The 22,069-nt window shown below is 37.1% G+C and overlaps 1 protein-coding gene across 1 annotated transcript in view; it reads right to left on the bottom strand.

Annotated features, from left to right (window-relative positions):
- KIF14 (kinesin family member 14) overlaps positions 1-21,691 on the bottom strand; it is an 84,271-nt gene extending 62,580 nt beyond the window's left edge. The window contains exons 1-15 of the mRNA XM_058274930.2: positions 21,626-21,691; positions 21,212-21,269; positions 18,551-19,749; positions 16,897-17,151; positions 16,088-16,175; positions 12,924-13,022; positions 11,896-11,948; positions 10,648-10,678; positions 9,693-9,800; positions 8,466-8,582; positions 8,062-8,177; positions 6,713-6,885; positions 5,598-5,745; positions 5,284-5,347; positions 2,007-2,191 (exon numbers count right to left, since the gene is read on the bottom strand). Of these exons, the coding sequence (XP_058130913.1) occupies positions 2,007-2,191; positions 5,284-5,347; positions 5,598-5,745; positions 6,713-6,885; positions 8,062-8,177; positions 8,466-8,582; positions 9,693-9,800; positions 10,648-10,678; positions 11,896-11,948; positions 12,924-13,022; positions 16,088-16,175; positions 16,897-17,151; positions 18,551-19,641 (2,528 nt within the window). The 5' untranslated portion in view covers positions 19,642-19,749; positions 21,212-21,269; positions 21,626-21,691. The remainder of the gene's footprint in view (positions 1-2,006; positions 2,192-5,283; positions 5,348-5,597; positions 5,746-6,712; positions 6,886-8,061; positions 8,178-8,465; positions 8,583-9,692; positions 9,801-10,647; positions 10,679-11,895; positions 11,949-12,923; positions 13,023-16,087; positions 16,176-16,896; positions 17,152-18,550; positions 19,750-21,211; positions 21,270-21,625) is intronic.
- Between the last annotated feature and the right edge of the window lie 378 nt (positions 21,692-22,069).

A 22,069-nucleotide genomic window follows, 5' to 3' on the forward strand; every position in this document is an offset into this window, starting at 1 on the left:
TTCAACCACGGTGTAGTGTGTTGGTGAAGGGGTGTTGTGTGGGAATTCTATACATGTGTATGATTGTTTTGCAAGTTCACAACCACTGTAATGAAAATATATTTTTAAAATATAGGGTGGGTTGGGGGAAAAATACACGAAATGTTAAGATAGGGACTATGGTTAGTAGTAAAGCTCTTGCATAGTGTGTAACAAATGTTTCGCAACAATGCAAAGTGTTGGTGGAGGGGTGATGTACGAGACCCCTGCATGATGTTATGCATATTTATTTTTTAAGTTCACAATCTTTACTATACACTTATTGCTTATGCATGCTCATGTATGATATACTTTACCAAAAATATATATTAAAAAAGAAAAAGTTAATTCAAAAGGGATCGAAGTCTTAAATATAAGAAACAAAACTATAAAAGTCATAGAAAAAAAACACAGGGAAACATCTTCAGGACCTTGTGTTAGGGAATGGTTTCTTAGACTTTATGCCAAACGTATGAGCAACAAAAGAAAAAAATAGTTAAATGGGACTTGATCAAAATTAACTTTATACACCAAAATGACTTTATCACAAAAGTAAAAAGACTAAGTACAGATTGGGAGAATATATTTGGAAATCACATTTCTGATCAGGGTTTAATACCCAGAATATATATATATATATTTTAAAATTCCTACAACTCAAAACCCAATTAAAAATAGGAAAAAGACTTGAATAGAGATTTCTCCAAAGAAGATATACAAATGGTCTATATATACATGAAAAGATGCTGAACATCATTGGATATTAGGGAAATGCAAATCAAACCCACAATGACATACAATTTCACACCCACAAGAATGGCTGCTATTTTTAAAAATGGAAAATAAGTGTTGGAGAGGATGTGGAGAAACAAGTTCATTCATTCATTGTTGGTGGAAATGTAAAATGATGCAGTCACTGTGGAAAACAGTTTGGGAGTTTCACAGAAAGTGATGTATAGAATTCCCATATCATACAACAAACCCACTTCTAGGCATATACCCAAGAGCTGAAAGCATGGACTCAAACAGATACTTGCCCACTGATATTCATAGCAGCATTATTCACAATAGCCAAAAGATGGAAACAACATAAGTGTTCAATAGATGAATGGATAAAATGTGATATAGACATATAATAGACTATTATTCAGCCTTGAAAAGGAATGAAATTCTGGTACATGTGACAAGGAAACCTTGAATTCCGTGTTGAGTGACATTAGCCACACACAAAAGGACGAATATTATATGAGCTTACTGATATGAAATAATTAGAATAAACCAATTCACAGTCCCTCAACCAATAGATCAAGTACACTGAAACAGAGAGAATATTACATTGTACCTTATATTGAGAGTAACCGATCTAGCTTCCTTATAAAACATTCAGAATGTCTGTTTTTTCTGGCACAGATGTATCTAGCTTCCTTATAAAACATTCAGAATGTCTGTGTTTTCTGGCACAGATGTGTTTGAAACTATACATTATCGGGAAACGGACTTTGGCCCAGTGGTTAGGGCATCCGTCTACCATATGGGAGGTCCGCGGTTCAAACCCCGGGCCTCCTTGACCCGTGTGGAGCTGGCCATGCGCAGTGCTGATGTGCGCAAGGAGTGCCGTGCCACGCAAGGGTGTCTCCCGCGTGGGGGAGCCCCCACGCACAAGGAGTACGCCTGTGAGGAAAGCTGCCCAGCGTGAAAAGAAAGTGCAGCCTGCCCAGGAATGGCGCCGCCCACATTTCCCGTGCCGCTGACGACAAAAGAAGCGGACAAAGAAACAAGATGCAGCAAATAGACACAGAGAACAGACAACCAGGAGAGGGGGGAAATTAAATAAATAAATAAATCTTTAAAAAAAAAAAAAAAAAAAAAAAAGAATGGCCATGATCTATGGTCACATCATCGGAAAAAAAAAAAAAAAGAAACTACACATTATCAAGATATGGACACCTGTTGAAAAATGAACATTTTTTTTTAGAAGATTAACATACCAATGATCATCAGCAATTAGCACTCCAGATAACTGGATATCATGGCTTGAAGTGGGCTTATACTTTCCAACTGTAGTCTTTCCTTCTTTTATCATATATAGTAGCATCTCCGATAGCTGAGGATCTTCATTGAGATTGACAAGATTTGGCAAATGATTGTCCATTTGAAATGTAACACCTGCTTTCTGGGAGAAGTCAGGAAAAAAACTTAACCTTAACCACAAACAAAAAATTATTAAATTCACTTAAAATAATAAATAATAAATAAATATTAAAATCATTCTATGTGAGATCTCAATGAATTAAAGGTTTCTTAGAATCTCTCCTTCCTTCATTTTCTTAGAATTTCTCCTCCCTGACTTCTCTATGACTTTCTCATTATACTGAGAAACTTAAAATTATCTTGACCCTTCACTGTCTTTCACCATTTTAACATATCAATCCATCACCAAATTGTACCTATTCCTATTGATCAATATCTTTAGAATGGATCAGTTCCTTTTTTTGCATCCTCACTGCCATCACCTTAGTTCAAGTCCTCATCAACTGACATCTGAACTATGGCAGCAGACTTGTGACTGCCCTGGCAACAATTTCCTTCTCTCTTCCTATCATGATGTTATCCAGGTTTCAAATCTCATCTTGTCCATGAAGCTGGACTGGCTATTCCCATGGAATTTCCCCCCTTCCTCTGAAATCATATTTGAATGTTTCCTTTACGGTCAATACCTTTGCTCTTGACCTATACTCTCTCCAATCTCTTTTAAAACCTCACCCCAGGGAAGTAGATATGGTTCAAGTAGTTAGGCACCCAGCTACCACATGGGAGGTCCCAGATTCAGTTCTAAGTGCCCCCTAAAGATGATAAGCAAGACAGCAAGCTGATGCAACAAGATGACACAACAAAGAGACACAATGAGGAAAAACAATGAGAAATACGACAAGCAAAGAGCAGAGGTGGCTCTAGCAATTGGGCGCCTCCCTCCCACATAGGCGGTGAGGTTCAGCTCCCGGTGCCTCCTTAAAAAAAAAAAAAGACAAGCACACAATGAACAGACACAGAGCAGACAGCAAGTGCAAACAATGAGGAGGGGGGAATAAATAAAATAAGTCATTTTTAAAAAGCCTCACTTGGAAGCAGCTGTGGCTCTATTGACTGGGCTCCCGTTTACCATATGGGAGGCCCTGGGTTCATGTCCCTGGGCCTCCTTGTGAAGGCGAGCTGGCCGCGCCTATGGGGAACTGACAGCCCATGCTTGCAGAGAGCTGGCGCAGCAAGATAACACAAGAAAGGGAGACAAGCAGACACAGAAGAAAGTGCAGCAAATGGACACAGAGAGCAGACAGCAAGCAAGCCACAAGGTGGGGAAAAGAAATAAATAAGTAAAAAAAAAAAAGTCTTACTCCATCAAGGACTTTTCTGATTCATATAAAAATGTTCAAGTCTCTTTTGGCCTTTAACCAAAACTAAAAACAAAAAATAACAAAAAATAAACAAATAAATAAAGAGACCAAAAAACCTTTTCCTCAATCACAGCCCTGCTTCTCTGACCCCTAAAATTCTCAACCAAGATTTTCAGAGAGTCTATATGTGTGACTGTTTCTTCATCTCTTACTCATTCCTCAAGCCACTGCCTTCCAGCTTCAACCTTCACCACCACAAAGACCCCATAACTTCACAATGTAATGCAATCAGAAAACTGGGAGTCATTGGCTTTTCCATTTCTCTCAATTCTTGCACGTAGAAAAAATGCCTGATCATATTCATTTTACCTCCTTTCTGTCTCTTGAATCTTACACCCTTCCTATCCATTGCCATTGCCTTACTCTACTCGCTTATCATCCCTTGCCTCAACCACAGTAACAGCTTCCTGAAGGATTAACTTCCCCTGCCTTTTCAGTCTTTCTGCCTTTAAATTCAACTTTCACACTATGACCAGAGGAATTGGTCTAAAACATAAAATTACTCATGGCAGTCCCCTTCATTTAAAACCCTTCAGGCAGCGGACTTGGCCCAGTGGTTAGAGTGTCCATCTACCACATGGGAGGTCCGCGGTTCAAACTCCAGGCCTCCCTGACCCGTGTGGAGCTGGCCCATGCACAGTGCTGATGTGTGCAAGGAGTGCCCTGCCACGCAGGGGTGTCCCCCGCTTAGGGGAGCCCCACACGAAAAGAGTGTGCCCCATAAGGAGAGCCGCCCAGCGCGAAAGAAAGTGCAGCCTGCCCAGGAATGGCGCTGCACACACGGAGAGCTGACACAACAAGAAGACGCAACAAAAAGAAACACAGATTCCCGTGCCTCTGACAACAACAGAATCGGACAAAGACGACGACGCAGCGAATGGACACAGAGAACAGACAATCGGGGTGGGGGGGGGAAGGGGAGGGAGAGAAATAAATAAATAAATAAATAAATAAATAAATAAATAAATAAATAAATAAATCTTTTTTAAAAATTTAAAAAAATAATAAAACCCTTCAATGACTCACAATCACCTTAGTCCAACTTCTTCATGCCATCATGATCTGCACCCTATATCTCACTCTAGTTTAATCTGTTACTAGCTCTAATTTCCAGCCATACCAAACATCTTAATTCTCTGAACATCCAAGCTATGTTGTATCTCCATAACTTTGAACACAGAATTCCTCTGCATGGAATTTCTACTCTGCTAGCCTAGCAAATTCCTGCCCATTGTGCAAAGCCCTGCTTAGTTGTCCTTTTCTATTTGAAGTCCTCCTTGATAACCACTTTCCTTAAAGTTAATTATTCCCTCCTCTCTCCTGCTTCTCTACCTTTTATATAGTTTTCATTGCATTAGGTTGAACCATATGAAACTGCCCGTAGAAAACCATTTTTCTAACCTACAAAAATGGCAGTTTCACATGGTTCAACCTCATTAAGTCACACCGTATTTCAGACATCTAACTGCATTTTGTAATCCTCCCTCTAGCTCATACAATCTTCTAAGGGTTGGAACCACATCTTATTCACCTTGGCATCTCCCTATGCCAGGCACAGCATAAACGTTTAATAAATGTCTGTTGAACCAAAGTGAATAAAACCAGACAGTTTGTTTCTATTTTCACTTTCCAACTAGCTTATGGGCTCTAAGCAATCATAAAACTGATCTCAATATTCTTTATAGTAATTTACCTTATGTATTGCTTTATTCAATCAGTATCCAATAAGTACTTAAGAAATTAAATTTGCATATTAATTATTGAAAATAATTTCTTTTATTTTCAAATCAGTTTAGAAAGTTAAAAATGGTACCTGTAATTCCTTTGTTTCCTGAAGTTTTCTTTTTTCAGCTTGTTCAAACTTGTCATTCCATACTCTTTCCAAAGACAAATAAAACAATAAAGTTAAAAACATCCTATTATATAGGATTAGGAATCAAGAGACTAGATCATCAATAGAGATTAGGGAACCACCCAGGAACATTAAAAATATGATAGTCCAGGGGTGGGTGATCAATTCATAATGAATATAGGGAGAAAAATAAGACTCAGCTTCCTCTTAAGGCCCCCACCAGTCCTGATTCCAAAGCAACAAATTTAAAATTTAAAATATCGACTACATTCCACCTTTGCATCTCTGCTATGTCTCTCTCCTGTTGATGCAGTTTCATTCTTAAGGATGTTATTTCTTGCTGACAGAGCCTATATCGTTCAGGGTCAACATTTCGATTGCTTCTTTGAGCAGCTTTCAGCTTTGCAATTTCTGCTTTCAATTCTAAATATTTGTAAAAATATGCAAGATTAATAATTTCCACATCAGGTAAAACCTTCCAAACTTCTATTTTATTTGAAGTTCTAGACATTATTAAAATAGAATATTTGTAAAAATCAGTTTTCCTTTACTTAGATGACCTATAAATCTCTACCCACACTTAACTTGAAAAAGTTCCCTCATATTAATGAATTTTCTCCATAAATAAGGAGGATGGCCAAATAATGTATTGTCCAAAGCCGGCCACTTTGAGAAGGAAAAGAGGGCACTATTAATTATACTGGGATGACAGACATAAACTGGGATTGTCCCAGGCAAAGGATAAAGATAAAAGATTTTTCAACCTGGAATTCAGAATATTTAATTTTAATGACAAGGGATCCAAAAAGGAAGGGATGGACCCTTATACAGAAAACTGATTCTATGCTGGCCCACACCTCTGAAATATCTATTCATCTTCTACTACTAAAAAAGACCAGAGGACAAAGGACAAAGATGATAATTCCACATAAGCAAAGATAAAACTATACAAATCAAAATTCCCTGAAGGTAGATAAAGTCTATCCTAGGTGTGTGATTAACAAGAGATAAATAGGAAGTAGTATTTAGCATCTAGCCTATGCTAGAAACTCAAGATCAAATAGCTTATGGATTGATAAAATAAGCAAGAGCTGATCTGGTAAATAGGATGACAATGGAGGAAAGGTCTTAAGAGGAAAAATAATAAACAAATAACTTTGTTATTTTACAGCACACATCTGTGACTCATCTGTAAAATTATTTTTCTATGCCTGCTATTTCCCCTTTTCTGATAGTTTCCCCCTTATTACTTATTTTCTTTCCCATTGTTCTACCTATCTTCTTCCATCATTTAAAAAACTTAAATTTTCTGAAGTTGTGTATTTTCAAGACTGGAATTTGAGACTAAATTACTGCAAAATAATTTTTAAAATTTTATTAATATATTCACCTCTAATTAACTTAGCATTGACATCTTCATTTACTTTGGCGATGTTGACTATCAAACGGGCTTGTTTAGCATATCTAAGTGTGCTTAGTGTTTCATCTATGTTGCTGACAGCAGGACTAATCGTAGCAATCATTGCAGTTTTTGAATTTCCTCCTAGACTTTCTTTTAACAGCCTTCAAGGAAAAATAGTCATAATTAGACTTTGCTTCTACAGAAAGCTAATTACAGTAATTATCTAGACAGCAATTATCTAGAAAGTACAAAACAAACTAATAGCGTATATAAATACAAAAGTCTTTACTCAAATAGCATTTAAAACTTTTTTTGGTATTTGTAGCTATTTTCCAATCTCATAAATGCTTTAAATGTCTCTTATACTTTTTATATTGTTTCACAAAGCAATAATCTGTGCAGAGATTTTAAAATAGGGTTAATGATCAAATTTTTAGTACATTACACCTCGCCTTACTAGACCACGAGCTACTTTAGCAAACAGATTGTGTTTCTTAGTCATCTTTGTACTTCTAGTGCTACCACAGCCTTTTGAAGCAGATGCTCAATGAATATGGGCAATAATGAATGGACACATAAAACAAAATTTTGTGTTCTACTATACACAAAAGTCTTATTTTAGGGGGGAAAAGAGAGTTTGAGAATAAAAAGCATATAATTTCTTAGTGCAGAATGAATTTCACCATTCTTAACTCCCAAAAGGCATAGAAAACAAAGAGATTTTCCTGTACAGGTTTTGATGGTTCAACCACATCATAACAAAACAATGATAATGACAAAATACTGTCATGTAGGGATGTAATACTTATCAGAACTGGATACTAAATCTACATGGGTATAACTTGAATGAATGTATCTGAAATTAAACATATTCATTAAAATATTTATTGAGCACCTATCTGGTAGCCAGTGTGTGCTAAGCAATCAAAATTATTTAACTTTACTTTAAAAACATAGCAATATGTTTGGTGATAACATATATGCTCATATAGCACATGAGTAACAATGAGTATAATAATAGTTGTTCAGGCTCACATAACACATACTATGTATTAAGAGTTTTATATTAATCTTTGCCAAAAATCTAAGGTATTGATATTATTCCCATTTTACAGATGAGGAAATAGGCTCAAAGTATTGATTTGACCACAGTTGCACAGCTTGCAACACACAGAGCTGAGATTCAAATCCAGTCAGTTTGATCCAGAGCCCTAACTGTTAATCACTATGCTATATTCCTTCTGTGTCCCAATATTACACAAAGTCAGTCTATTCTTATTTTCTCCATTGTATTCATTATATTTGATACAATTCTTTATAGTTCAAAAGATACTTGCCATGTAAGAATAGATTCACGGTAAGGAATAAAAACTCTCTTTCGATTTGCTTGTTCAGAGAGCGCGGATATAACTTTTCCCAAAGTTAGCAAGGACTTGTTAATGCTCACACCTTCCTACAAACAAGATAAAAAGAATTTTTAATTTTAAATAACTGACCAGCAATAAATTTCACAAAGTATATTTCTCATTTTATATAATTACTGAAAAAATAATTTTTTTCCATAAACTACCAACTTTTTCATGACACAAAATGTATTAAAATATTATGTTATATATTATTCCTCTTTAAATCACAGCAATATAGCCTATAAACTGCAGAAAAAAAATCTTTTTCTATTATCTCCTGAAAATAATGCCAACAAGAATAAAATTCATCAAAATGAGAAAAGTAGCATATTTACCTTCAGTTGGTCTCCATTGGCATGAGCTGTGGAGCAACGCTCACTGCCTGCCAAATCTATTAGATTTATGCGACTCACTATTCTGTGATCATGTTCCTCCCCTTCCACAAATTCTGTCTGTAGCAAAATATTAAAATAATGTAAGTTCTTCTATTATTTGTTATCAAGGTAAGTCTTCAAAAAGGAAAACTATACAAGATTATAAACCACTCATTTATGCTAAATTAAAAGCATTCCTTCTTATAATGCATCAATATTGGTTCACCAATTATACCAAGTGAACCATACTAATGCAAGATGTAAATTAATAGGAGAAACTGCAAGGGGTGGGGTGTTGTATATGGGAACACACTATACTTTCTGCACAATTTTTCTGTAAATCTGAAACTACTCTAAAAAATAAAGTCTATTAAAAAAAAAAAGAATAGACTGCATAGGACTATTGGGATGGCTAAAAGGGGCCCCAGACATATAGTAATTACTCAATAAATGTTGGTGAAATTTACTACTAAAAAAATTTTAAAACCAACAAAAAACACTCTTTCTTGAATATGTGATAATTTCATAATGCATAAATATTCACATCTTCCACTAAAAAGCATACATTGAGCAGTGGTTGGATTATGCCAAAATAAAGAAATGACTTTAACGGGATAAAAGCTCACAACTAATCAGTTATATTAAGGAAATAATCATAAATTAAGAAAAAGTTTTATGTACAAAGATACTGTTTATCCTAGTATAACAGAAAAACATTTAAAAACAACATAAAGGTCCAAAGGTAGGGAAAATCTTGAGGAACTAGAATATTTAATGAAATATTACCCAAACTTTAAAAATAGTCCTTTTAAAGAATTTTAATACCTTAAAATTATTGCAGATTTTACCATGTGTTTAAGTATGTACATTATAAAACAACTGAAAGATTATATACCAAAAATTTTAGTGGAGTTTTATTTGAATAGTGGAACCTATGGCTGAATTGTTAAAAAATATTTTTACTTTCTGATATTTTTCCAAATACTATAAATTCCCATATATTATTGATTTTTAAAGTAATAGGACTAACACTGCCATATATACCAAAAGTCATTCAGAGATACACGTACCTAAAATCCAATTATGTTTATATATTTATATGACTATACCCTTACCTTTAGATTTAAAGAAGAAAAACATAAATGCATATACTATCTTAGAATATAATCACATACACATACACAATACCTTCGTCTGTGTCATCACCAGGGTAAAAACTGAATGAGATCGGGAGCTTTTATCATTCATACCAGTAGCAGCAGTTGCTCTTTGCTTATTTCCCAATTCTAGCCAACTCTAACAAGGGAGAAGGGAGGTACGTCAGATCTGCAGATTATAATGCATTACAACAACAAATTAAGGAACAACAAACTTAAGTAAGCACATTAATAATATATATATACGTTTATAATTATTTTATAAAATGAAATTATTTATAAATGTTTGTCTTTTAACAATTTGTATCCCCAATGTCTATTTTTCCCTTTCACAGAAATCTGAATCAGGAAATAATATCATTAAAAAGTTAATCCAGGAAAGTGGATATGGCTCAAGTGATTGGATTCCTGTCTAAAATATAAGCAGTCCAGGGTTCTATTCCTGGGGCCTCCTGGAAAAGCAAACTGGCCTGCATGGTGAGCGGGCCCAAGCCCACACAGAGTAGTGGTCCAGGTAGGAGTGCTAGCTGGTGCAGCAAGATGACGCAACAAAAAGAGAGACAGAGGAGAGACAATAAGAGACACAGCAAACCAGGGAGGTAGCGCAAGAGATTGAGCACCTCTCTCCAACTCCAGAAAGTCCCAGGATTGGTTCCTGGTGCCGCCTGCCTAAAGAGATAACAAGCAAACAAAGAAGACAAGTGGATGGACACCGAGAGCAGACAGTGAGCATGAAAACAATGGCAGAGGCATGGAATAAGTAATTTCCATAACTCTAAGCTGACAGGATGATCAATTTTTTGTTGTTAACTTGGAATAGTAATCCTTTTGAGTACAGTTTAACAAACAATATCAGTTCATTATAAATTAATAAGATTAACTTTTTATTTATGCAAACAGCAAGTAGGGAGAAAAATTCTTATGAATATTTATTATAATATTTTTATCTGTTAGAAAGTAGACAAAATGCATATAATCAATCTTACCTGGATATCACAGAAAGAACTGACAACATTCCTATTTTTAAAAAGTAAAAAGACAAAATAGGTTTTACTGATGATTATATACTTGTTCTCATAAAACAATAACTTTTCAATTACATTATTAGTTTCTGAAGTTAACAATGGAATAACTTACATATTATTATACTTATTCTCATAGAATCTTTCATTTTTCTCATTCTTCAAGGGCAGGCAATAATGTTTTAATTTTACCAAAAATTATGATTCTTCTTTATACAATAAAGTGCCTTATCATCTTAACATTATAATACTCAAATCTATAGTCATGAGACCAAAAGACCGTCTCAACACAATCCTGTGTTTATTAAATGGAACTGAACTCACACCTATTTACTTTTCCTTTCCTTTAAGAAAAGCATCTGGAGTGTTGAAAGACAAATGCCTCTTAGCATGTATCAAATTCTTAACTCTTGGCTCATCATACCACATTTTCACCTTCTCGGCTTAAAGCAATAAGTATAAAAAGCAGGTTGAAGGAGAAGATTTAACTTAATGGGGAAAGGAAGGAGTAAAGGGGAGAAAAATCAAATATTTATTTCCTACCTAGTATAATAAATACTCTATGCCAAACACCATATAGTGCTCAAAGATACAAATATAAGAACAAGGAGCTAATAACACTATTTGGAAAGAGGAAAAATTTAAAGGGATATTAGTAAGGGTAGAAAGGGGTTCAAAGTTAGGGAGGCAAATGAGAATAAAATAAGAATTATAAGAGGGAAACGGATGTGGCTCAACCAATTGGGCTCCCATCTACCATACAGGAGGTCCAGGGTTCGACGCCTAGGGCCTCCTGGTGAGAGCAAGCTGGCCCACGTGGGAATGTAGCCCCACGCAGGAGTGCTACCCTGTGCGGGAGTGCTGCACAGCACAGGAAAGCTGTTCCACGCAGGAGTGCCAGCCAATGCAGCGAGCTGGCACAGCAAGATGATGCAACAAGAAACACAGAGGAGAAAATAAGAAGACGTAGCAAAACAGCGAGCTGAGGTGGCACAAGAGAGTAATCGCCTCTCTCCCACTCCAGAAGGTCCCAGGATCGGTTTCCAGAGCTGCCTAATGAGAATACAAGCAGACACAGAAGAACATGCACCGAATGGACACAGAGCAGACAACAAGGGGAGAAATAAATAAATCTTAAAAAAAAAAGAATTATAATAGAACAAAATTTACTCTATTCATTTGTTTCCTCCTTGCTCTTGCTGAGCCACTTACATTGACAGAGCTTCAACATATGGTCCAGAAATAGGATGCTCTCTCACTCTCAACTAGTAGAAACAAACATTAGCATCATTAAGAGTATGACAAATATGTCATATAAAATATAACTTTAAATGATCAAATTTTTTTCTATATTTTGAGTGTAATGTAAAAAGATGTCTTTATTTTACCCAGAAATAAATATACAAGTTCTCACAAAAACAAATCCATAAGGCATGAAGAAACTGCTGCAACACAATATCCTATAGCACCAAATCACTTACTAGTTTCTTCTTCTTAAATTAAATCCTGCTTATAGCTACTCTTTAAATGCTTTTAAGTATTTCTCTAAGCACATTCACTAAATTTCAGGCATTTAAAATTGTCTTTGTTTTTATATTATAAATTTTAAACTTAGTGACCAGAAATTTAAAAACAAAGTCACAGATTTAATTCTTTAAGTTCCTCAATTTTGCCAAAGTATGCTACATGACCCTGGACAAGTCAAATGGCCTCTTTAGATTTGAGTTTCTTATGCTCCAAGGTTCTTTCCAAAATTTTAAATTTTAAATTCTAGAAGCAATTTTTTAAAAAGCCTATATATTTGTAAAACTTTCTATTTCACAGAAAATGTTCTCTACAAAATATTAATTTGTTAAATAATCCACTTAAATACATATTCATAATAAATATATGATTTTAAAAATTTATACTGCTTTTAGGGTTTACAGACTATTAGGATTTAGTGTTTGATTTAAAGGACCCACTTACTCTTAGAACAAATATTTCATCTTTAACTTTTACACAACACTCGATTAAAATAATGAGCTTAAATTTTAATAACTAATTCAATTTCTACTAATGATAATATTCAGCTCATTCACCTAATAACATAGTAGTTACACTATACATTCCAAGCATTTACTATCATATAAGAGCCTTTTAGTAAAAATTCAAGCCTTATCATCTTAAGAATCCACATAATTATAAGCATTTATTAAAACCAGAAATTAAAAACAAAGAATAAATTGTTTTAATCTTACAGGTTGTTTTCTCTGTCCATTTTCACCTTTACAAACCAGAAGGTCATGAATTTTTTCATTATATACTTCAAAGAAGCTCATTTCAACGTGATAGCTGACCTAGTAGGAATAGAAACAGCATATAATTGATTTTTAAAGTCCCTGCATTCCCTACAAGGGAATATTATGTAGTCATGAAAAGGAATGAAGTACTGATACATGCTACAAAATGGATGAACCTTGAAAACATTATGCTAAGCAAAAGAAACCAGACACAAAGGACACATATTGCATGATATTCCATTTATATGAAACATCCAGAATAGATAAATCCAAATACAGAAAACAGATTAGTAGTTGTTGGGTTGGGGGGAAGGAAAGGAATGGATTGTGATGCTTAATGGGTTTAACATATCCTTTGGAAGTGATGAAACAATTTGGGGAACTAGGTAGAGGTGGTGGCTGCACAACATGGGGTATATATTAAATGCCATTGAACTGCACACTATAAAATGGTTAATTTTATGCTATATGAATTATACCTCAATAAGAAACTCTTTTAATTTGAAAACAACAAAAGTCTTTGCATTTCTTCTTATCAACTTCTTGGTAAGGGTCAATTCAAGCCAATAAGCATTTCCTTTTCCTAAGTACCTATCTACCTAAGTAACTACGTGTATGGCTTTAGGCTATAGTTAGGAGGACAGAAGGAATTGTAAATCAAGGTTCCTGCAGTGAGAAATACATCATACCTTTCAATAAAGAAAGCACAGAGCAACAGAAAATAACAAACCAAAATGAAAAACAAATGACCATAAATAAAATGACTAATCAGAGAGGGGAGAAACGGGTGACTAGAGAAGCTCAGGAAGAAGAAAGTAGGATATGAGCATGAAAGATGGGATAGATTGGACCGGACTGAAAGAACAGGGCATTCTTTACGTAAAGACAGCAGCAACTCAGCATGGATGTGCTCAGCCAGGAAAAAGACACAGTGTGTTGGCAATCGATCTAGTGGATGGGACCTAAAATCACTAATTCTTCCTAACCAGGACAGAAAACAATCAAAGTCCATGAACTGTTACACTACATTCACCTCAGTGAAACAGTCATTCCACGAAAAGTCTGAGCCTCACAGTTCTGTGACCTCATTCCAAAGACCTCTGCCTCTACTTCATTTTATCTCTCTGGTTTCCACCACCTTTAGTCTACTCCAACACTAAAATCTTAAAATGCCCAACAATGTACACTGACCAACAAGCATACAACTTTCTCACTCTCTAAATCCCACAAAACATGGACTTGGACCACATTTCATCCTGTAGCCTCCAAACCCCATGTTTCCCCCTAATCTTAGGCCCCTCCTCCTCCTATTTTCAACTTAATTACTGGAGGGAGGAGAGTGGGGATTAGAGGGAAGAGAAGGAGGCAGAGGAAAAGCAGCATATCCACAGGAAGAGACTGCTTTTCCTCTTAGGTTCTTGATGAATGCCACCAGCATCCACTCTGGTTCTCTAACAAGAAACACTGGTTTATCTCTCCCTCACCCTCCATTTACAATAGTCACCAAGTCTTATCAGTTCTGCTTATTAAGATCTCTCAAAGGTGTACACTCTCACCCTTTCCTTCAGTCATACCTTAACTTAGCTCATCATTTCTTATGCAGCTTATAAATCACCCAGCTGTCCTCTTTGCATCCAGTCCTACTAGTCCAATTTTGCTTTATTCATTCCCCACATAGCAGCCAAGGCAATCTTTTTTGGGGGGAAGGCGGGGAGGGGAGTGAAAGGGGAAAGGGTAAATCTTTTTTTTTTTAAAGAGCAAATATGATTGTGTTACTTCCCTGCTTAAAATCCTTCCACAGCTCTCCAGTTTCCTGGGAGCATAAAGAGCTCATAAAGCCCTTCAGGAGCTGAGTTCTGCCCACCTCTCTAGTTTCACCTCTTGTCATCCTCAAATTCCATGCTTAAAACAAAGGAAACAGGGGAGTGGATTTGGCTCAAGTAGTTGAGCACCTGCTTCACATGGAAAGGTCCCGGGGTCAGTTCCCAGTGCCTCCTGAAATAAAAAAATGAACAAGCAGAAAAACCAACTCAGGGGAACTGATGTGGCTCAGTGTCTGAGCACCGGCTTCCCACACACAAGGTCCTAGTTTCAATCCCTGGTCCTGGGACCTCAAAAACAAAAACAAAAACAAAAAACAGTTTATAGACTCCCAAAGGTTCCGTGTTCTTGCTTTTGCATCCTGCGCATGTTGCTCCTTCTGCCTGGAATGCCCTTCCCCACTTCTTCACCTAGGCACTGTTACGTAGTCTTCAAAACTGCTACTCCTTCCTCTAAGGAATCCATCTCCCTCCAGCCTTACATGGTCACACAGCACCCTGTTCTTACTCTATCATAGCATTTACTTCAATTTATTTAGCATGTTATCGACTGTAACTGGCTGTTTACCAACCTGTTTCTCCCATTACACTCCCTTGACTGAGTCTTTTAACTCTATACTCCCAAATCTACCACAATGTTTTTCCAACTTCTCTTACTAGAGAATTTTGAGGAGAAAGAATGAAAATTATAAATTCCCAGGCTCTATTCTAGACCAACTGCCCTGCTATATCATGGTGATTCTTATGACCAAGCAAATTTGGGGGAAAAATAATCTAACAGACCGCGTGGCAAACACTATATGCTCAGTAAATATCTGTTGAATGTATAAATGACTAGGAGTAAAGGGAAGCTAGCACAGGTTTTTCAGATGTAGTATGGTGGAAGGAGCATGGCCTTTGAAGTCTAATCAGAGTTTACATTCCAGCTTCAATACTCTTCCTAATTCATGTTGTCTAAAAGCTGAGCTTGCTGTCCTTAGCTAAGTCTGTATGCCTACTTGAATACAGAGACACCTATAGTGGTATACAACCACCACATTGTGGGCCACTAGATACACATGAAAGGAATAAAGCAGAGAGAGAGAGAAGACAGAAGAGATGATCCCTCTATTACCATCCACCAGCAGGAATCAGTTCTGAATTTAGAATCCCCACCCTCCCTGTGTATACCATTGTTCTAAAAGCAAGAATTAGAACTATGTCTCTGCTACATATGTTCTTCATGGCCATGACTCTAACTCTAACATGATTTAACTATTTTCTAACCTAATATGCAGGCTTGCAAACACTCTGAGAACTTACCTCTTGGGTTTGTTTTTTGGCTACTTGGGCAAAGAGATCTTGGCAAAATCTTGGAATTATTCCTGGTTCTTCCTTAAATCCCATCATCCTGGAAAATATATTATGAATAGAGGGAAAATAAAATTCATTAAGTAGGGTTGTTGTTGTTCTTTGTAAGTCTCTTTTTGGGAAATGAGTTGGGGAAGGAATAGGGATCAAGCTAATTAAATCTAATTGTTAATAGCTAAGAACCAGAGAACTGAAGCAAAATCTGCCTGAGTTCAAATCTTGACTTCATTACTAAATAACTGTGACCTTGGACAAGATACCTAACCTCACTAAACCTCAATTTCCTCTTCTGTAAAATGGAAAAAACAGAAGTATCTAATTCAGAGAGGAGTTGTAAGAGAGTACAAGCAAAGCCTTTAGCATAGTACCTTGTAGAATACAGTAACAATTCAATAAACGTTAACTACTATTAAAATTCTGAGTATTTCCTTCTAGATTATCATAGCGACCATATATTAGATGCCTTATCTTAAGTTTTCAAAATAATACAAGATAATCTCTCTGGACATCAATTTACACAAAAGATATAATTTACAGTAAAATGGGTACATGATTCATACAATGTAAATTATATCTCATGCGCAAACTAAGCCCAGAGGTTAAGTTACTTGCCCAAGTTTGCAAAGCTAAGAAGTAAGGTGGATGAGATTCAAGCCAGATTTGAGTGGTTCAAAACCTATATTCTTTCTACCACGCCATGCTGCTTCTTGCAATAAAAGGTTTAAACATTTCTGGATAATTATATTGGCAATAAAACTTACGTATATGATTTTCCAGAGCCAGTCTGACCATAAGCAAAGAGACAGATATTGTAGCCTTCAAAGGCTCTTTCTAGGAGTGGTACCGCTAGCTTCTCATAAACAGTCGTCTGGCTAGCATAGTTAGGATGACATTCATCAAAAGACCAGAATGAAACATCATAAATAAAATTATAAATTTGTTTTATGTTAGGATGTTGCACAATGACTTCCTCCCCATTCATGAAGACCACCTGGGATGCATTTTCAATCTTCTCTCTTTAAAAAGAAATACAAAGAAAATAACTAAATTACTGTAATTATTTTAGATAATATTCCCAAAGGATATAAATAGGGACATCTAAACTAGTATATGTAATTCAATAAACTTTGACATAAGTTTGATCCATAAAAAATCTCTGGCTATTAGCTATTGTCACTATCAATCCAAAAGTCCCTTCCTCCTCTAGATTCTCTGCCTTGAGTCATGGATCTGCATGTTCATCTTTCTTCTACCTCAAACTTTGGATGAAATCTTTCACTTAACTCTATATTTTCAGAAAAGCAGTGTCAGTCTTTGGAATCAGAGACCCTTTCCCCGTGACTCTGCATTTGAATAGAATTTAACCTGGAAACCATCTGCCTCATCCATTTGACAAGTGCCTCTCCACCCTGACCCTGCTTTCAGAGTTTGCCTGATGAGTCTGGAATCATGCACCAGGTCCCTTCCTAAGTGCTTTTCTGTGTAGTCACTATCTTGGGTTTTGCCCTTACTGGTTCTGTTCTTTCTGTGGCCTCTCTTTCTATATAGTTCTTAAGGCTTTCCTGTTAGGTAGTTTCTCCACCCTCTCCATAGCAACTCACTTTCAATCTTCTCACCAACCCCATATTTTCACTATTAGCCTATATCCCACTGGATGACTTGCCTTTAATTACTGGAGATTCCTTCCCCACAGCAGTGTCCTCTTTTAACTTGCTTAGATACCCATCACCGAGTTAAAAACTACTAGACCCTGTTTTTCACTGTCTTCCCTTATAATATTTCAAAATAATTAGATGCCACATTCCCATTTTTAAAAATTTTCAGCCCTACCCCCAATGTGTGACTGTCCCACCCACAATCATTTTTTGGAGAGACTTTGCTATCAAAATCAAATCTAATACGGGAGCAGATGTAGTTCAGTGATTGAGCACCTCCTTCCCATGTATGAGGTTCTGGGTTGAATCCCCAGTACCTCCTAAAAAAAATCTAATCTAACAAATTACAGCATTAACAGCCATGATTTATCAATGGAAATGATGATAGAGATAAATGATTACCATTCTAGAAAGGGTTTTGGAAGACCTCTTTGGGGAATGAGTGACCTGTTAGGGCACTTTTTAAGGGAAAGGTAGATGATTCCACCATATGTAGCAGATTTGAAAGCAGACTGCATTAGAGATTTAGATGACTTGTGACACTTTTTAAAAGCAGAGTATCTAGAAAAATTTACCTATGTAAAGTGATTTCAAGTTTTTCATTTTATAGTCAATCATCAAAAATAACCAATGACTACAACTAAACCTAAAAGTTCTCTATATAAAAATATTGGAACAAGTTGGAAGATGCATGAATATACTGACTTTCCAAAGGCAGAGAAGCACTGGCTTGGCCTGAGATTTTAAAAGGCATACCTACCGGCTGCTGAAAGGCCTTATACGGACTGCCACTGTTACTTGACTATTCTCCACTTTTAAGGAATCTTTTTCTGTGAAGGTGTTCTGAAGTGCAGTTTCTTCTTCAGGATGAAGTGCATTTTCTTGTGACCTCTCCCTTTTATTTGCAAGAAGAGAAGTTTTTGGGCTTTGTTTCACCTGAAAGCTAGACATTCTATTTTTTGGTATAAAAGAGGCTGGGCTCCTAAACTGAGGTACACTGCGCTTTGGTGTTGATTGGTGTTCTGTTACACATTTTGTGGGTGTTCTTCCTTTTTCTAAGCTTCCAAATTTATTACTTGAATTTTTCACAATGTCTCTTCCAACACTTCTATGATGTAAACTTTCTGTTTCAGTCACTTTGATATCCAGGTTACTCTGAATAGGTTTTGTTACCAAGTGTCCTGATCTCGCACTTTCATTCTGATTCTGGGAACCAATGGGTGCTCTGTTACTCAAGTACTTAAGGACAACATTTTCATTTGTCCTACTGGGGACAGAAAATGTTTCTTTGTATTTTTCACCAGTCATTATTTGGATGTCTTTTGGATCTTCAGCCAAAGGTACAGAAGATGCAACAAAAGAATTTATATCAGTATTTACAATCTTTATATTTTTACTAGTTTCCTGTGAAGCACCGTTATTTTCTGTTTTACCTCCTACATTCTGTGTTGTTTTCCACTTTTCCACAGAATCTGTTTTAGCCCGACGTTGTAACGTAAGCCGTGTTTCTGCTGTTTTTTCAGTATTGTCTCCCAACTCACTATCAAGCAAAGATGATTCCTTATTTCTGGTAGCTCTCCTCTGAAGTGCCAATCTACCTGCAGGGCTAGAAATAGGGGGTCTATCTCCTGTTTTTGTACAAGCAGAAATAACGTAAGTGCTATTTAGGTCTCTGGTTTTACTTGCAGATCTCAATAACTGATTGTCGTTTTCATATTCTGACACACCAGATTTCAAAGGCAGATTAAGTCTGCTACTGTGGGTGAGGACATTCAAAGATGAACTTTTTTGGGAAGAAGGAGTACCAAGGATATCACTGTTATTTCGATTATCAGCAGCATATAATGACATTTTGAGAGCAAGTTATTTTTATAAAGAATGTTGTTGATGAATCTAAGATCTTCTTGGGGTATTCATTTGACTTCCAGACATTTCTTAAGTATCAGTTCCCAAAAATACCTAAAACACACACACACAATTTTAGATTGCACAGATAACAAACAAGCTGTAAAAACCTACAGAGAATCTCACATCATGTAAGTAACTTCCCAGAGAAATACACTAGAATAAAGTGGGAATGACTTTTTTTTTTTTTTTTTTTGAGGTACTGGGGGCTGGGGATTGAACCCCGGACCTCTTATGTGGGAAGCCAGTGCTCAACCACTGAGCCATATCAGCTTCCCTGAGTTGGTTTTATCGTTTGTTTTGCTTTTTGTTTGTTTTTGTTCTTTCAGGAAGCACTGGGAACGGAACCCGGGACCTCCAATGTGGGAAGCTGGCACCCCACTGCTTGAGCCACATCCACTCTCAGCAGTACTTTTTAATCCCTTTCCTACTTAACACTTCTGCTACATTTAACAGTCCAGGTCACTCACTGTCTCTTTCAAACACTCTATTTTTCTGTTCTTTATCTTTGGAGGAGTCCTTTTCCTCTGTCTACCCACTCAATGTGAATATGGCTCCCCACAAGACCCAATCTCCAGCTCAGATATTGCTTCCAAATAGCTTCAGACAAATCTCCACCCTCAAAGAGCTTATACTCATTATTCAACAAATATTTACTGAGTCCCCGTTAAGTGCCAGGCCCTAATTACTAATGGGGGTTTCAAAGACAAAACCCCTGTTCTTATTTCCTTAGTCTAGGAATATACACATTAACCTTTCTATCAGACCAAACGTGCAAAGTGCTTTAAGAGATGTAAAAAGTGCATGTCAGCAAAGTTTTGTTTGTTTTTTAAAAAATATCTACAGATTTGGGACTGGGAAGACTAAAAGAAACCCTAGCGCCTAAGTCAGAGTCAGGAACAAAGCATTTTTATAAATACCTGCTGAATATGTGTTAAATATAGGACTCCATCATAGAGATTAAAATGAGAGGTGTCCAAGGCAGATTATTCCCAAATAAGTACCACAGACAAGAAATATAAGTGCTGTAAGTTGTTTGCAGTGAGAACTATGAAAGATTAGACAAGTAGACAGTCTGCTTTTCAACACAAAATATGCTAGATATGAGTCACAGTATCTACCAGATATTAAAATTTAAAAGAAAGAGAACAGCAGTAACAGCTAAGAGGTCTAGCTTCTAGTCAGCTCTGTATCAATCCTGTTACACTGATGTAAACAAGTTCTAAATTTGCATGCCTAGTTCAAACTTACAAAAAACTGCACTTGCTCAAACTATTCCATAGGTTATGGCTATCAAGGAACAAATTAAGTGAAGTTAATTTTTAGATGAATCTTTTAAAGTTCTACATAAATAACAGTCATCATTACAAAAATTTCGTCAGGTTATGAGCATTGTTGAAAGTCGTTGAAAGCCAACCTTTCAACTACTGTACAGAAATGTCCTATGATGAATAAATTTAAAGACATGGAAAAATTCTGAGAATTCTACTGCAACTAAAAATCATTTGCTACTTACACAAATGAATAAGTTTTTTGCTTGTTTGGGGAGTTTTGCCATCAGATTTTAAATAGGACTGGAATGAAAACAAAGGAAAATAAGTCACAACTCAAACCAAAACATCCCGCTGACCCTGGTTCTTCCTCAGCTGGTCTCTATGAGGCTGTGACAGCGAGTGCAAACGACTCGGCGAGACCCAACGGGGGAAGGAACCCTAAAGCCCCGCTTCCGGGGCCCCCCAAAGGGGCTGTCCCCGCGCCCTTCCTCTCGGGGATCCCTTCGCCGCCGACTCGGAATTCCGGGCTAGAAGGGGCACGGGCGCTAAGAGCACCCGGCCGCACCTCAGCGGCCCCCGCATAGAAGGAGACGGCACGTCCTCTTCCTCAGCACCCGCCCTTTGCCCCACGCAGAGCCCCCACCTTGAAGACCCACCTCGACGCCGTCCCCACGCCACTCACCGCCCGGCCGCCCGCTACGGCGATGGCGGCGATTCGAATGGGCGCCCCGCCTGGTGATTGGCTGCTGGGACCGCGGCGAGCGCCACGCCCCCACTTCCTCCTGCCTCCCGGAAGCGTCGAGGGTTGGTTTCAGGTCGCGGTGGTGAAGTACTTAGTCCCGCTGTGCATTCCTCCCCTGGCCCGGGCCCGCCCTTCCCACCCGCTCTGATAGCTTTTGGGCGGTGTTTAGTCGGTCGCGAGGAAGGGGTGGGTCTTTGCGGGCAATCCGCTAAAATAGTGTAGGTGATGGTGATAAAGACTCGCTTGTCGTTCCTTAATATAAAAGAAACAGAGCCTGTGTAACTTACAGCAAAGACGTGGTAAAATTGGCTGTTTGCCCCCAAGGTAAAGTAAATCAGAATAATTAACACTCTTCTAG

This window comes from Dasypus novemcinctus, chromosome 13 (genome assembly GCF_030445035.2).
Source record: "Dasypus novemcinctus isolate mDasNov1 chromosome 13, mDasNov1.1.hap2, whole genome shotgun sequence".
In the NCBI taxonomy this organism is placed as follows: domain Eukaryota; kingdom Metazoa; phylum Chordata; class Mammalia; order Cingulata; family Dasypodidae; genus Dasypus; species Dasypus novemcinctus.